At 45.8% G+C, this 13,998-nt stretch overlaps 1 protein-coding gene across 1 annotated transcript in view; it reads right to left on the bottom strand.

The window, feature by feature from the left end:
* Positions 1-13,998, bottom strand: part of PLPP3 (phospholipid phosphatase 3) — an 84,077-nt gene that overhangs the window by 5,198 nt on the left and 64,881 nt on the right. The window contains exon 5 of the mRNA XM_050751893.1: positions 12,523-12,699. Within this exon, the coding sequence (XP_050607850.1) occupies positions 12,523-12,699 (177 nt within the window). The remainder of the gene's footprint in view (positions 1-12,522; positions 12,700-13,998) is intronic.

The raw sequence follows: 13,998 nt of genomic DNA on the forward strand, positions 1-13,998 counted from the left end.
AGGTGAAAAGTTGAGTGAGGTCCAGCAGAATCCCACTTTAAGCTGTATTTCACTTTCAGCATGACTTGAGGTTACACAAACACTTTTTTTGGGATCATGAAACATAATACTGTCAAGACTGAAACAGGGTTCAGTCTTCCTAATATTTGAACAGCAGAACACAAAAAGACCTAGCAAAAGTAAAAGCTTCTTGGCTTGGAGCAGTTCCATTTCCTACAGAAGATGATCTCCACCCAGAAAGAAAACCCAGAGGCCCAGGCTGGGAAGGGTCTATACAAATTAAGTGGCTGTCTTAGGTCTATGGGATAAACCCACTCCCAGCCCACAATCCTACTCCACAGATCTCTGCTGTGCGAAAGGACACATTCGACAATAAATACAGTTCCAGCAAACAAGAAAAACTATACCCTAAGCACCAAGAAGAGATCTAAGTTACAATGTGCCGAACATTTGTTTTCAATTCCGTTTCTCCAATGCTTTGAATTTTAAACATTACTTTTTTTTTTTTTGGAAAATGAACGAATGCAATCAATAAATACTTATTGGATTCCTGCTATGTGTTAAACTCCAAAAATATGAAGATGAATATACATTAAGACAGTCTTTTACCCTCCGGGAGTTTGTAGGCCAGTGAGTTAGAGAGCCAGGTAAACAGATGACCACAATACAGCATATTAAGGATTATGATGGAGGGAAGCCAGGGTGTTGAGGAAGCACAGAGAATGTGGCATTTAACCCAGACCGAAGGGGAGTGGGAAGCAGGCCTTAGAAGGCTTCTCCTAAAGGATGTCTATTTGATCTCGGCTTTGAAGGATAAGGAGGAGTTAACCAGGCAGTGAATGCTAGGATGTTGTTTCAGGCAAAGGGAATAGTGTGTGCAAAGGCACAGGAGAAAGGGAGTACAGCACATCCGGGAGCTGCAGGAACCTCAGTATATCTAACGTGGAGCAGTCAAAGAGGCTGGAGAGGAGAGGACTAGATATTGAAAAGCCTCCTGGGACATGTTAAGCAGTTCAGATCTCATTGTTTTAGCTCTAGGAATCATTGTCAAGGCAAAAGTGGGGAAGCAACACATTGGAAAGACCTGCATTAAGATCATGTTGGAGGTCGGGCGTGGTGGCTCAAGCCTATAATCCCAGCACTTTGGGAGGCTGAGGCAGGTGGATCACTTGAGGTCAGGAGTTCGAGACCAGCCTGGCCAACACGGTGAAACCCCCCCTCTAAAAAAGTACAAAAATTAGGTGGCTATGATGGCAGGTGCCTATAATGCCAGCTACTCAGGAGGCTGAAGTGGAAGAATCACTTGAACCTGGGAGGTGGAGGTTTCAGTGAGCCATGATGGTGCCATTGCACTCCAGCCTGGGCGAGAGAGGGAGACTCTCTGTCTCAGACCAAAAAAAAAAAAAAAAAAAAATCACGATGGTAACTAAAATGGAGATGGAGTCAGAAAGTATGTAGTGAGCCTGGAGGCAGGGATTAAAGAGTCTAGGAGAGGATGAGTCCTGAACAACACCTATGCAGTAAAGACAAAGAAGAAGAGATGGATTTTGAAACGTTGAGTATAGGACTGCAGCTGGTAGAGGTGATATGTTTGGGGTGGGTATGTGTGCGAGGGAGGCAATATTTTTCTTCCTAGTTCTGTTTTCAACTCTAGAAATCTTTGCACTTATTCCCATAAAAACTTAAAATTTCGGTAACTATGCTAGGAAAGAAATATATATATACAACTTGCTTTCCTCTGCCTGTGATGTTGTCTTGGGGGAGTGATTCCCCCCCACCCCAGTGGTATTTGGTACTGTAGAGTGTTGTACCACCATCACTTTTATCTAATTCCAAGACATTTCATTGCCCCAAAATAAAACTCCATAAACTTAGAGCAGCCATGTCCCGTTCCCTCTTCTCCCCAGCCCCTGGTAACCATCAATCTGCTTTCTGTTTCTATGGATTTATCTGTGGGGAAGTGATTCTGACCTCCTCCTGAGTCAAAAGGAGTCAACTGTTCCGTGATCCCAGGGTGGAAGATGATCTAATTTACCCAAGCACTGTGGACAATGTAGCTCCTTTCTTCAAGAGCAAGAGTACACACAAGACAACGCTAAGCTATAAGAACCCCATTCACTGTGATGAGGAGATAAGAAAAAACAAACTAGAAAAAGAAAAAAGAGAGAGAGGGGGGAAAAAAGAGTGGTTGAGACTGTGAACGAACATGTGAAATCTGACACATTCTAGCTGGACGTAGAGGCAATATGCTGATGGGAGTTTTCTATGGGACAAACAGAATCTGCTCTCAAAGTTCTTACAGTTTCTAGGGCTATCTTTGGCCAAGAGTTGGCACACTCAAAGAGGAAGACGCTTCCGATGGCTTATACCAGCATTCACACTCTGGAAATGTTAACCTCCCAGGAAGCACAAACAGTCCAGCCCTGCTGGGGTGCTGCCTGCCTAGAGGTCACCAAGAACCAAGTACACCAGAAACAAGAAGTCTGGTAGGTAGCCAGCTTCCTCCTTTCATTGCTAGGAATGGCTGAATCAGCAAATTTTGAGGATCATTTTGTTAATTTTGTTAAGGGCAGATTATAACAATAAAATTATCCTTTAAATGTTCCTAGAGTCCCTGAGTGTAAGTGAACTCCTTGAAAATAGGAATCCCATCCTTACATAACACATTGATCTGAAATGCTAGCAAAAGGTAGATAACTATAAAAGAAAAAGATTTTTTGAGTCTTAGAACCTCAAGAAAACTGAGCGTCATCTATTCTGGTATTTCCTAAAGTGTTGTCCTCAAACCATCTGTTTCAGAATCACCTGGGAGCTTCCTGAAATAGCAGATTCCTGGGTCCATCTAACACCTACTGAGAGTGTTGTTTGGAATCTGCATTTTAGCAAACACTGCAGTTATTTGTTATGCACACAACAGTTAAGAGAGCCATTAGTGGACAGTCTGTGGAGATTAACAGATGGGCTCAAATCCCAGACCCGCCATTGCATGGCTGTGTGTCTTAGACAATCTACACTGGGCACACAATTATCTTCTTTGAACGACTCTTCTCTCTTTGGTACCCATATTGAACTTTTAATAACCTTCCATCTTAGCATTAGGCCATAGGCTTTGATACATGATGCACGTATTCCTCTGTGCTCTGGCCCTGGGATTTCCTTTTAGCTTTCTGGTCTACCACACTGAACAATCTCATGGATTAAGGAAGGAATAACTCTCTTTGGAGGAGAAAGCCTTGGGACCTGGCTCACCCTCATGCCCTAAGTACAGTAAGTGCTATCTAAAGAAAAGCCATCTTTGGCAGCCTTGTTTTTTAACTAGATGGGATTATCCAACTGCAATCATTATTTTTTGACCACAATAAAGGGCTTTCAGTGGCTTTTGGCCCTGGGAATTTGTGAGCATTTCTGTTGAGTGACTTTCTAGTATATCTGAGAGGGAAAATGATGAGATGGAAAAGAGTGTGACACTGGAAATCAGACAGCAGAATATCGTCCCAAAATTTCTACTGGTGTGTGATCCAAGCTGTCACACTTGTCTTGAATTTATACAAGATGAAAAGGTTTTACAGTTGCAGATGATGGGTCTGCCCTGTATTTGTGTGTAAATGTTATTTTTAAAATCCACCAGCCGGGCGCGGTGGCTCACACCTGTAATCCCAGCACTTTGGGAGGCCGAGGTGGGTGGATCACCTGAGGTTGGGAGTTTGAGACCAGCTTGACCAACATGGAGAAACCCCGTCTCTACTAAAAATACAAACATTAGCCGGTTGTGGTGGCGCATGTTTATAATCCCAGCTACTTGGGAGGCTGAGGCAGGAGAATCACTTGAACCTGGGAGATGGAGCTTGTGGTGAGCTGAGATCACGCCATTGCACTCCAGCCTGGGCAACAAGAGTGAAACTCTGTCTCAAAAAAAAAAAAAAAAAAAAAAAAAAAAAAAAAAAAAAAAAAAAATTCACCTACCTATGGTTCCTGTAAGGCTTACATGAAATATATGTGAAAACACTTTGAAGAACTATTCATTCATTCATCTATTTATTTATTTTGAGACAGAGTCTCGCTCTGTCGCTCAGGCTGGAATGGGGCACCATCTCCACTCACTGCAACCTCCACCTCCCTAGTCCAAGCATTCTTGTGCCTCAGCCTCCGAGTAGCTGGGATTACAGGTGTGTACCACCGCACCTAGCCAATTTTTGTATGTTTTTGGTAGAGACGGGATGTTGGCCGGCCGGGTCTTGAACTCCTGAACTCAAGTGATCCACCCACCTCAGCCTCCTAAAGCACTGGGATTATAGGCATAAGCCACCGCACATCCAGCCTTATGAAGGACTATTCAAATCATCACTGCTATTGAGGAATGTGAAGGAAATTAGTCCCACAAAATGAACAAAGAGGGTTTAGAGAAGCAAAGAAAGTTGAGAGCAATTTTGCAGAGCATGCTGCTGTGTGCCTGCGGTCCCAGCTAGTCAGGAAGTTGAGGTGGGAGGATGGCTTGAGCCCAAGAGTTTAAGGCCAGCCTGGGCAACATAGCAAGACCCGCCCCCGGCCCTCTCCCCATCCCTTTAAAGAAAGTTGTGGGCAATACTGATGGTGAGCAAGAATCTGTGCCAAGGAACCTTCCAGGAAAATATTCATAGGCTATTAGGGAGGGTGTCTGGTAAGGAGGACCCAGGGGACTGACAGCTCTGTCTATGGGGCGCTAAATGCAGTAGGAGCTGGAGCTTAGGAACATAGTACCCAAAGATGACCAAGGTTCGACAAAGGCAGGGGACCCCATTCCCAGAAACCATCCAATTTTGAAGCCGAAAGGGAGAAGCAGGCTACTATTCATTGAGGTCACCTCTCCCCATTATCCCACAAATTCCGTTGTTCTGCATTTCTAGGGTCACAAAACACATCATGTTCTCACCCATCTCCATGTCTTTGTGCTATTCCTTCTGCGTGGAATTCCCTTCCTTATTTTTTGTATCTTACAGCAAATGGCCATTCATTTTTAAAGAATTACCTACTCTAAAAATTCTTTCTAGTCTTACAACACCCTCAAGAAGAATTAATCACCTCTTCTCTTGTAACCGCACTGTCCTCAGTAGTGTATCCCATCCCAGCAGCTGTGCCCTTCTATTATACTTCTCTGTTTACATGTCTGTTCCTACTAGATCATTCTCAAGCCATTAGCAAGCTACAAAATCAACTAGGTAGTCACCACCAGCATTTTTGAAGATTAATAGAAAATATTAGAATGTCTCACGCAGTAAGGGCAAGTCTTATTTTGTGATGTTATTTGTTTTAGTTATGTGTGGGTGACTCTATTGGGTTATGATATAAAGTGTATTTCTTATTATAGATGGTGGTCAAGTCTTGGAAAGCTACTGCACTAGATAAGCTCTTTAAGGACCAACTCCTTTTAGCTCTGAATCTTTAAACAAAGCATAGTACTTAATGTACAATTCACTATCAACATTGCATGTGCCAAGCAGGATGCATCTTTAATTCTCTAAATCCTCAATCCAAAAATCATGTTAGGTATTATCATCCCCACCTCATGGGATTGGAAAAGGTGGCTGAGAGGTGAAGTGACTTATCCTGACAGCTTACCTAGCAAGTGGCAGGAATATAACTTCCCTCTCTGAGCCTCTGCTTCGTCAGCCCATCCATCTTAGCAGGGAACCAAGAAAGGAAGTTTTAGAAGTAAAGTTGATCCTTGAATAACACGGGCTTGAATTGCATGGGTCCACTTATATGCAAATTTTCTTCTGCTTCTGCCAACCCTGAGACAGCAAGACCAACCCTGCTTCTTCTTCCTCCTCATGAGCCTACTCAACATGGAAACAACCAGCATGACTTTTACGGTGATCACTTCCACCTAATGCACAGTAAATATATTTCCTCTTCCTTATAATTTTCTTGATAACATCTTCTTTTCTCTAGCTTACTTTATTGTAAGAATACTGTATATAATACATAAAACATACGAAATATGTGTTAATTGACTGTTTATGTTATCAGCAAGGCTTCCAGTCAACAGTAGGCTATTAGTAGCTTTAAGTGTTGAGGGAGTCAAAAGTTCTATTTGGAATTTTTTGTGCTGGAGGTCAGAACCTCTAGTCCCCATGTTGTTCAAGGTCATCTGTATTTTGACCAGATGTAGAGCACTACAAAGATACTGTCATTATCTATTAGCGGCCAAAGTTTACTCCTTTGCTTCCTTCTCTCTCCCACATCCATGTTTCTACCTGCCTAAGAGTAGGGGCCAGCAGTGGCAAGGTCACATTAACATAAGGTCACATTACTGGGCAAAGAGCTAGACTTCTGCAGGGCCAGAAGAGGTTTGGGAGCTCATTTCATCCATTCCCCTGTGCCCAGGCAGCAATGGAGTAAGTCAGAAGGGAATAGATGGGACTCTCTCCTATTAGAGAAGGAAGAGGCCTTGCAAATTCATGGCCAGGCATGCTTGGAATTTACTGTTTAGCCCTTTAGATGGAATCAAGAAACTGGGGATTTGGTTCCTACTCTGCTACTGTGTGTCCTTGGGCGTGTCCTGGCCTCTCCCTGCACTGCAGTTTCCTTTCGCAGGGGTTGTCATCGCTGAACTCTTCTTCACACTGGCATTCTTGCTGGTGCCTTTTCCCAAGGTCACCTCACTGGGGAAGAGACAAAGAATGCCCTTGCCCTTCCCTACATCTGGAGGAAGATAGCAGCACACAAAAGAGCAACGGCGAGCGGAGCCACACCCCCGGGAAGAGGAAAACCAGGAAAGCCTCTGCTGTGTATTTATGCAATCCACGAGCAGCTGCTTCCTCTGCTGAACCCACAGCAATGGCAGCCGGGCCCTCCCCTGACCCCTCCCAGGGGCCCCTAATTTGCCATCTGTTAGAGGGTCAGGGAGGAGGTGACCAGATATGCAAGTTGTCACCAGACAGGAAATGAACCGATGTCTCTTCCTTCATCCTAGTCCCTGGGTGAGTCCAGCTGTAAAGTTCACATCCTTGGTAGGGTGACTTAGTGAGTGTGTAGGCGGGAGGGGGGCTGGGAGAGTCAATATGAGCCTGTGTTGTTTTTTTTTTTTAATTTGTCGTTCTGAGTTCTGGCAAGACAGACAGAATGGACCTCTGTCTATCTGGGTATGACCGCGTCTGCCCATGCACCTCGTGGTCTATCTGGGCTGTGGCTCTCTCCTTTGTCCTGTGTACCCCTGTACAGATCTCTGAAGGTGTGCAGGCAGGCCTATCTGACCCTAAGTGCTTGTGTCTTTGTGTTGAGTCCATGACACCGTATAGGTCTTCCGTCTGTGCTGGCTTCCATTGTCTTCCCTTTCTGGAAAGCATTCAATTAGTAAGCAATGGAGGAGGAAACCAGACATCCATTTGACATGTGATTTTTGTCTAGACAAGTCTGCCCTGCTGTGACAGGATCTACCCTCAACAGACCCAGGTAAAAGTTCTTGGCTGTCATGCCTGGTGCCCAAGGCTCTGCAGTTATGGAACCAACATTCTAGGGTAACGCACGGTACTTCAGTTACTACAAAGTCAGCTGTGCCACAGAATGCCTGTGCACAGAGGTCATGGAGCTACAAGGCCTCCAGCTTCAATTCACAGGTAAGGAAACTAGGCCCAGAAGAGAAGTGTCTGGCCTGAAGCCACCAGCTAATACATCATTCACCATTTATCCAACGCTGATGAAGCACCTATTGTGTCAGCTACTATACTAGGCACTGAGAATAAATAATCAGAAGGTTAAGCCACGGATTCTGCTATTAAGGCACCCACAATCTAGCTGAGGAGACACACAGAGCAGGCAGTGAATAGATCAGGCCTAAAGCCATGGCAGGAAGAAAGCGCAAAGGGCCATGGGGGACTGGAAGGAAGTGAGACAATACTGTCTTCAGGGACTGGGGAAGTTGTGGAAAGCTGAACAATGTCCCCCAAAGACGCCCACATCCTAAGTCCCAGAAGCAATTAATGATGCTACATGATAAAATGAGATTCAGCTAAGATCTTGAGATGGAGAGATCATCCTGGGTTATCAAGGTGGTCCCAGCATCTGTAAAAGAGGTAGGCAAAAGGACAAAAGTCACAGAAGAAGGTGTGACAAATGGAGGCAAAGGCCAGAGAAAGTGTATGCATGTGAGAGAGAGAGAGGGAGAAGTGAAGATTCTATGCTGCTAGCTTTGAAAGTGGAGAATGGGGCCATAAGCCAAGGAACGCAGGTAACTCCAGAAAGCTAGAAAAAGCAAGGCAACAGATCTCCCCTTAGATCCTCTAGATGGAACACAGCCCTGCCAACACCTTGATTTTAGCTCAGTGAGACCCTTTTCCAACTCCCAGCTTCCAGAACTGTAAGAAAATAAACTTGCATTCTTTTAAGCCACTAAATGTGAGGTAATTTGTTACAGCAGCCAGAGGCAACTAACACAGAAGGCTTTATCCGAGATGAAGTGAAACTGGAACTGTGTTCCATTAAAGGGAACAGCTATCTAATATAGAAACTTGGGTGTTGGAAAATATTGAAATGTTTGACATGCCGGGAGGTAAAGGGGTAGAGAGATGAGAGGAGGCCTGCCAAAGTCTGAGTCTTGGAGTGCCAGCTCTGTGTTAGACTGTCTGGGGTCAACTCCAGTTTTGCTACCTTCTAAGTGCTTGGGCTCTTGGCAAATGTGGCGAAGATTACATCTCAGTTAACAGGGAGTCCGTAGAGGCTCGGCTCAGGAGGTTATCTGGCAGACTGGAAAATGGATTCTGTGTTTCTTGGCACCTCAAGCGGTGGCTTTTGTGCCATACGTGCTGCTTTTTTATGATCCTCCTAACCTCAGGTGATGTCTCTGTGTTTCTTTCTTTTTTTTTTTTTTTTGAGACGGAGTCTCGCTCTGTCACCCGGGCTGGAGTGCAGTGGCCGGATCTCAGCTCACTGCAAGCTCCGCCTCCCGGGTTCACGCCATTCTCCGCCATTCTCCTGCCTCAGCCTCCCGAGTAGCTGGGACTACAGGCGCCCGCCACCTCGCCCGGCTAGTTTTTTGTATTTTTTAGTAGAGACAGGGTTTCACCGTGTTAGCCAGGATGGTCTCGATCTCCTGACCTTGTGATCCGCCCGTCTCAGCCTCCCAAAGTGCTGGGATTACAGGCTTGAGCCACCGCGCCCGGCTGTCTCTGTGTTTCAAACACCATTCAGTACAGCCATAGTCGTCAGTAAGAAGAGAACTTGGTCCTTCCCGGGATTCACTGGGACAGCGGCCCTGATTCGTGGGGAAAAGTTCTGTAACGTGGCACAAGCAGAGCAGAGGTCACAGACTCCTGCCTGGCACGTGACAGCTACATTGCACAACCCTGATAAAGTTGCAAAACCCATGAGGCAGATGCCCATGATCCTCCTCACAGTTCCCTCTCCCGGATACCTGGTGTCTTCATCACGTGGTCTCTGGTTCCCCACACCTCCCCACAGATCTACCCATCTCTGCTCAATCCAGGGTCCTGAGCTTTGCTTCTGTCTCTCTCACAATCAAACCCAGGACAACAGAATCCTGGGAGCTTATGACTGGAAAAGACACTACCTTCTTTTCTCCCAGCTGAACATTCCCAAACTTTTATTCTGAGTAGCCACAGCTTCTAGGCACTTCCCTGAATGGGCCTCTCAGATGGCTTCAGTGAAATGAATCTCTCAGTGCTGCGATTCCAAGCCATTCTGGACCATGAGGTCCCACTGAGCACAAGGCTGGGTGTCAGGCATTTGGAGAAAAATGATAAGTAAGATTGAGTCCCTGTTCTTGCATGTTCACAGGTGAGTGGGCGAAAGGCAGGGAAAGATATTTATCACCCCTTTCCAAACCATCTTTACATTGTAAATCAGGCTTTCAAACTCAAAGCAATAACTGGATCCACCCAAAGGGTTGGGAAGGACTCTGTGACACAATTAAATGATACTCTTTAAGCAGCTAACTATGCAGCTTTTGTTTTGGGTTAACTGCAGGGCCTTCAGCTTCAGGGACCCCCTCCTCTCCTTGCAGAGTGCAGAGGGCATAGCTTTGAGTCCAAGAGAATCGTGGTGCAGCTGTCTATTAGCTCTCTGACCCTGGATGACTTAAGTTACCTCTCTGGGCCTAGTTACTTCTGTAAAATGGCTGGAGTACAACGGCTTAATGTGGCTAAAAGAAGACAATAGGCAGCCGGGCACAGTGGCTCACGCCTGTAATCCCAGCACTTTGGGAGGCTGAGGCAGGCGGATCACCTGAGGTCAGGAATTCAAGACCAGCCTGGCCACTATGGTGAAACCCTGTCTCTACAAAAAATACAAAAATTAGCTGGGCATGATGGTGGATGCCTGTAATCCCAGCTACTCGGGAGGCTGAGGCGGAAGAATCACTTCAACCTGGGAGGCGAAGTTTGCAGTGAGCCGAGATCGCACCATTGCACTCCAGCCTGGGTGACAGAGCGAGACTCAAAAAAAAAAAAAAAAGAAGACAATGCGTGAAGTATCAGAATGGCACCAGCAGAGAGTAGGTCTTTGTAAACATTAGAATCAAATTCCTATACTGTGCTACAGTCAGCAAGAGCCAAACAGGACACAAGTCAGAACCCTCATTTCACTTCTTGAAAATAAGCCATAGTCCTCCCGAACACTCTGTCTAATTGCTTATGGCCCATGTTTTAGGATATAAAAGAGAGGAAGGCTAGTAAGGATCCCCCAACCTTTTAATTTTTTTAATTGGGGGTGCAGAGGAGTCCAATTAGGGCAGTGGCGCCAAGAAGGAACCACAACAGCAGGCCCCCGCAGGCTGTCCTCCTGCTGAGAGCAAAGCTCAGGAGGGCACAGTCAGTAAAGGGTTACCCTTCGGTGCAAATGCCCATCCCCCACTGTCACCTCACATTAAAGGGCCAGGCACCAGAGAACAAGCGGGTCAGTGACAGCTGCTCTCATTAACGGTTTGCTCCCCTAGTTTCTCTCCCTTTTGGCCTTTACTTTTACAAAGAAAAAAGAAAAATAAAGCAAGGGAGAAAGCCATTAAAACAGCCAGTCCCGTAGGCTGGGATTCCCATGTCAAAGGCTGCAGGCAGTTCACACGCTGCTTTCTTCGTGGCGCCCACTCTGATTGCTGCAACTCCTTCTCCCTCTTCTTGACCCGTGCAATGGATTCAGGTGCTTCCCTGCCTGCTGAAGCCCCCTGCACGTGTCACTACGACAGGCCCCCATGGCACCGAGCTCCTGTGCTTGGCCTGTGAGAGGAGCAAGAATGGGATTTCCTTGGGAGGGCTGAGCCTTACTCATCCCTATACCTTCAAAAGAATACTCCCTACAGTGTTCTCAAAAAAGGTTAGATCCACTCATTGATTCTGGCTTTTTGCTTGTTAAGCACACATTTGCTTAGTCTGAGCTAGAATCCCTGAGAGGCCTTGATAAGACAGGGAGAGTAACATATATGTTACAAATGGTCCCTGCCCCCAAGAACTCACAGCCTAAGGGAAGACACCCATCACAATTTCAATCCAGAGGGTTTAGTGCTGTTACAGAGGAGCTGGGGAGAGGCTACACAGAGACATGAGCCTGCAGCCAGGCTCACAAACCACGAAAGGATAAGAAGCTGGTTGAGATCTCTCTATTGTTCATAATTCTTACTGTGAATGAGCAAGGATAATACTAACAACAATACAACCTACATGTGTGGTGCTTAAATATCCAGCCATTATTGTATTCTGGGATTCCTGCTGGGCTGGGGTGAGCTCCCCTCAGCAGGGCCCAGGAAGTCACAATATCAAAGTAGGTGCTCAGTCATGTTTGCGGAACAAGCCCCTCAAAACTCTTAGCAGGCAGGAAAAGCAGCGCCTAGAGATGGAGGCTCAGAGAAGTGCAATGCCTTCTCCCACCTTCACCGGGAGTCAGAGATGAAGTATTTCATTTGGGGCAAATCAGTATGTGGTCCATCCCAAGTTATCCCTAGGAAGTCTGTGACTCGATGTACAAGGCCGTCAGCCTGAGGGAGGGCTCAGCCTTCAGAAAACCTCCTCTTCTCCAATGAACACTGAGTTTAGCATCTGTCTGAGTCACTCCCAAGGTCACAGAGGGAAGAGGAGGCATTTTCCAAGAAGCCGAGAAGTCCCATTGCATACTCAGTGTCCACCAAAACAGCATGTGAGCACTCGAGTCAGGAGACTTAGATCTTGCTACTACTAGGTCAACAGACTTAGCATGACACTAAGCATGACCTGCTGACACATGACCTTGGGTAAGTTTCTTCCCTAAATTTCCTCATCTATAACATGAGCAAGTTGGATAATATCTCAGCTCTCTTCCAGTTGCAACATTCTATGAGCCCAAACCCTCTGTATTTACAGACCCTATCGGATCGAAACTCACAGGCTGGGAAGAAGCAGGAATTATTCTCATTTTACTGAAGGAGTCCTAAGGCCTAAGGCCAGGTGACCCCAAGCAGGGAACAGGAACGAGGGCTCTCTAGCTTTAGTCACTGAGCTGGAAACATTTAACAAGCAACAGTCCAGGGCTCCACTTGCATACTGAGGACAAGATGCTACTTACTATGCAGCAAGCCACCAGGGCTCCTTGAGCAAATCCTGCCAGCACATCACTAGGATGGTGCTTGTGGTCTGATACACGGGACAGTCCTGTGTAGAAGGCCATCATGATCAAGGTGAACTGCAGGAGGGGCCGGAGCAGACGGGCTCCTCGCCAAGTGAAGCGGGCCTGCAGGTATAGCTGGAGAAAGGAGACAAAGAGAACAGACATTACGTGACTCCCCACTCACATGCACTATAACCCCAGGTGACACACACTGCATTTCTACGAACTAGGACTATCTAGACCTTGGGTGGCATGTTGTAGATAGAGCAATTTGAACATGATCTCAAGCCAGTTATTTAAATGATGAGCCTGGCTAGGCGCAGTGGCTCACACCTGTAATCCCAGCACTTTGTGGGGCTGAGGTGGGCGGATCACCTGAGGTCAGGAGTTTGAGACCAGTCCGGCCAACATAGTGAAATCTCATCTGTACTGAAAATACAAAAATTATCCAGGTGTGGTGGCGTGTGCCTATAGTTGCAGCTACTCAGGAGGCTGAGGCAGGAGAATCACTTGAACCCAGGAGGCGGAGGTTGCAGTGAGCCGAGATCGCACCACCGCACTTCAGTCTGGGCAACAGAGCGAGACTCTCTCAAATAAATAAATAAATAAATAAATAAATTAATTAATTAACAAATAAATGCTGAGCCTTAGTTTTCACACTAGAAAATAGGACAAATAGTTTATCTAGGGAGACAAACTAGGGAAAGCTGAGCAAAATAATATGTGTAAATGACCTTAGCATACTGCCACATAGTAGGAACTTAATAAATGATAGTTTCCCTTTATCTTCCTCTTGACTGAAACTAATAATTAAAGAGCAGTAACCAGGGCTTGCAAAGGTTTTTTTTTTTAAACAATTGATGACAACTTACTTAACATATTTGTGTATTTCCCTGGAGATTATGGCTATATAATCGCTATACTACCTGGTCTCAGCATGGAAATTAAATATGCAATGATAAGAGGAAGTTATTACATCCCCAATGAGATGCTTCTGCTTCAGAAGAAAGCAGCTCTACCAAGGACACATTTCTAAGTCACCACTTGGAACTATGGATATTGAATGAGAATATAAGGAAACAATAAACCAACAAGACAATGCCAGGGAACTTTCAAATACAAGTTGACAGACACTAGACAGGGTGGAGTAGAAGAGTAACCTGAAGAAAAATGGAAGATTAAAAAAAAAAACACCTCTAGCTGAAGCAAAGTAGTTGAAATGACGTCAACTGGGCATTGTCCCCTCAGAGTTATCTTGCTGCAGTTTCCGTTCTAACCTCTGGGCACAACCTATTCCCAGGTTCCTGTGGGAACTTGGGAAGTGAGGGGGAAGAGGCAAGTGGACAAGAGGAACTTCCAACTACAAATCAAAGCGTTTGGAGAGGCAGGAGAAGGGAAGAGAGCGGAGGGGAGGAGGCTGATGGCCTAAAGATA

Source organism: Macaca thibetana, chromosome 1, assembly GCF_024542745.1.
Source record: "Macaca thibetana thibetana isolate TM-01 chromosome 1, ASM2454274v1, whole genome shotgun sequence".
Taxonomy (NCBI): domain Eukaryota; kingdom Metazoa; phylum Chordata; class Mammalia; order Primates; family Cercopithecidae; genus Macaca; species Macaca thibetana.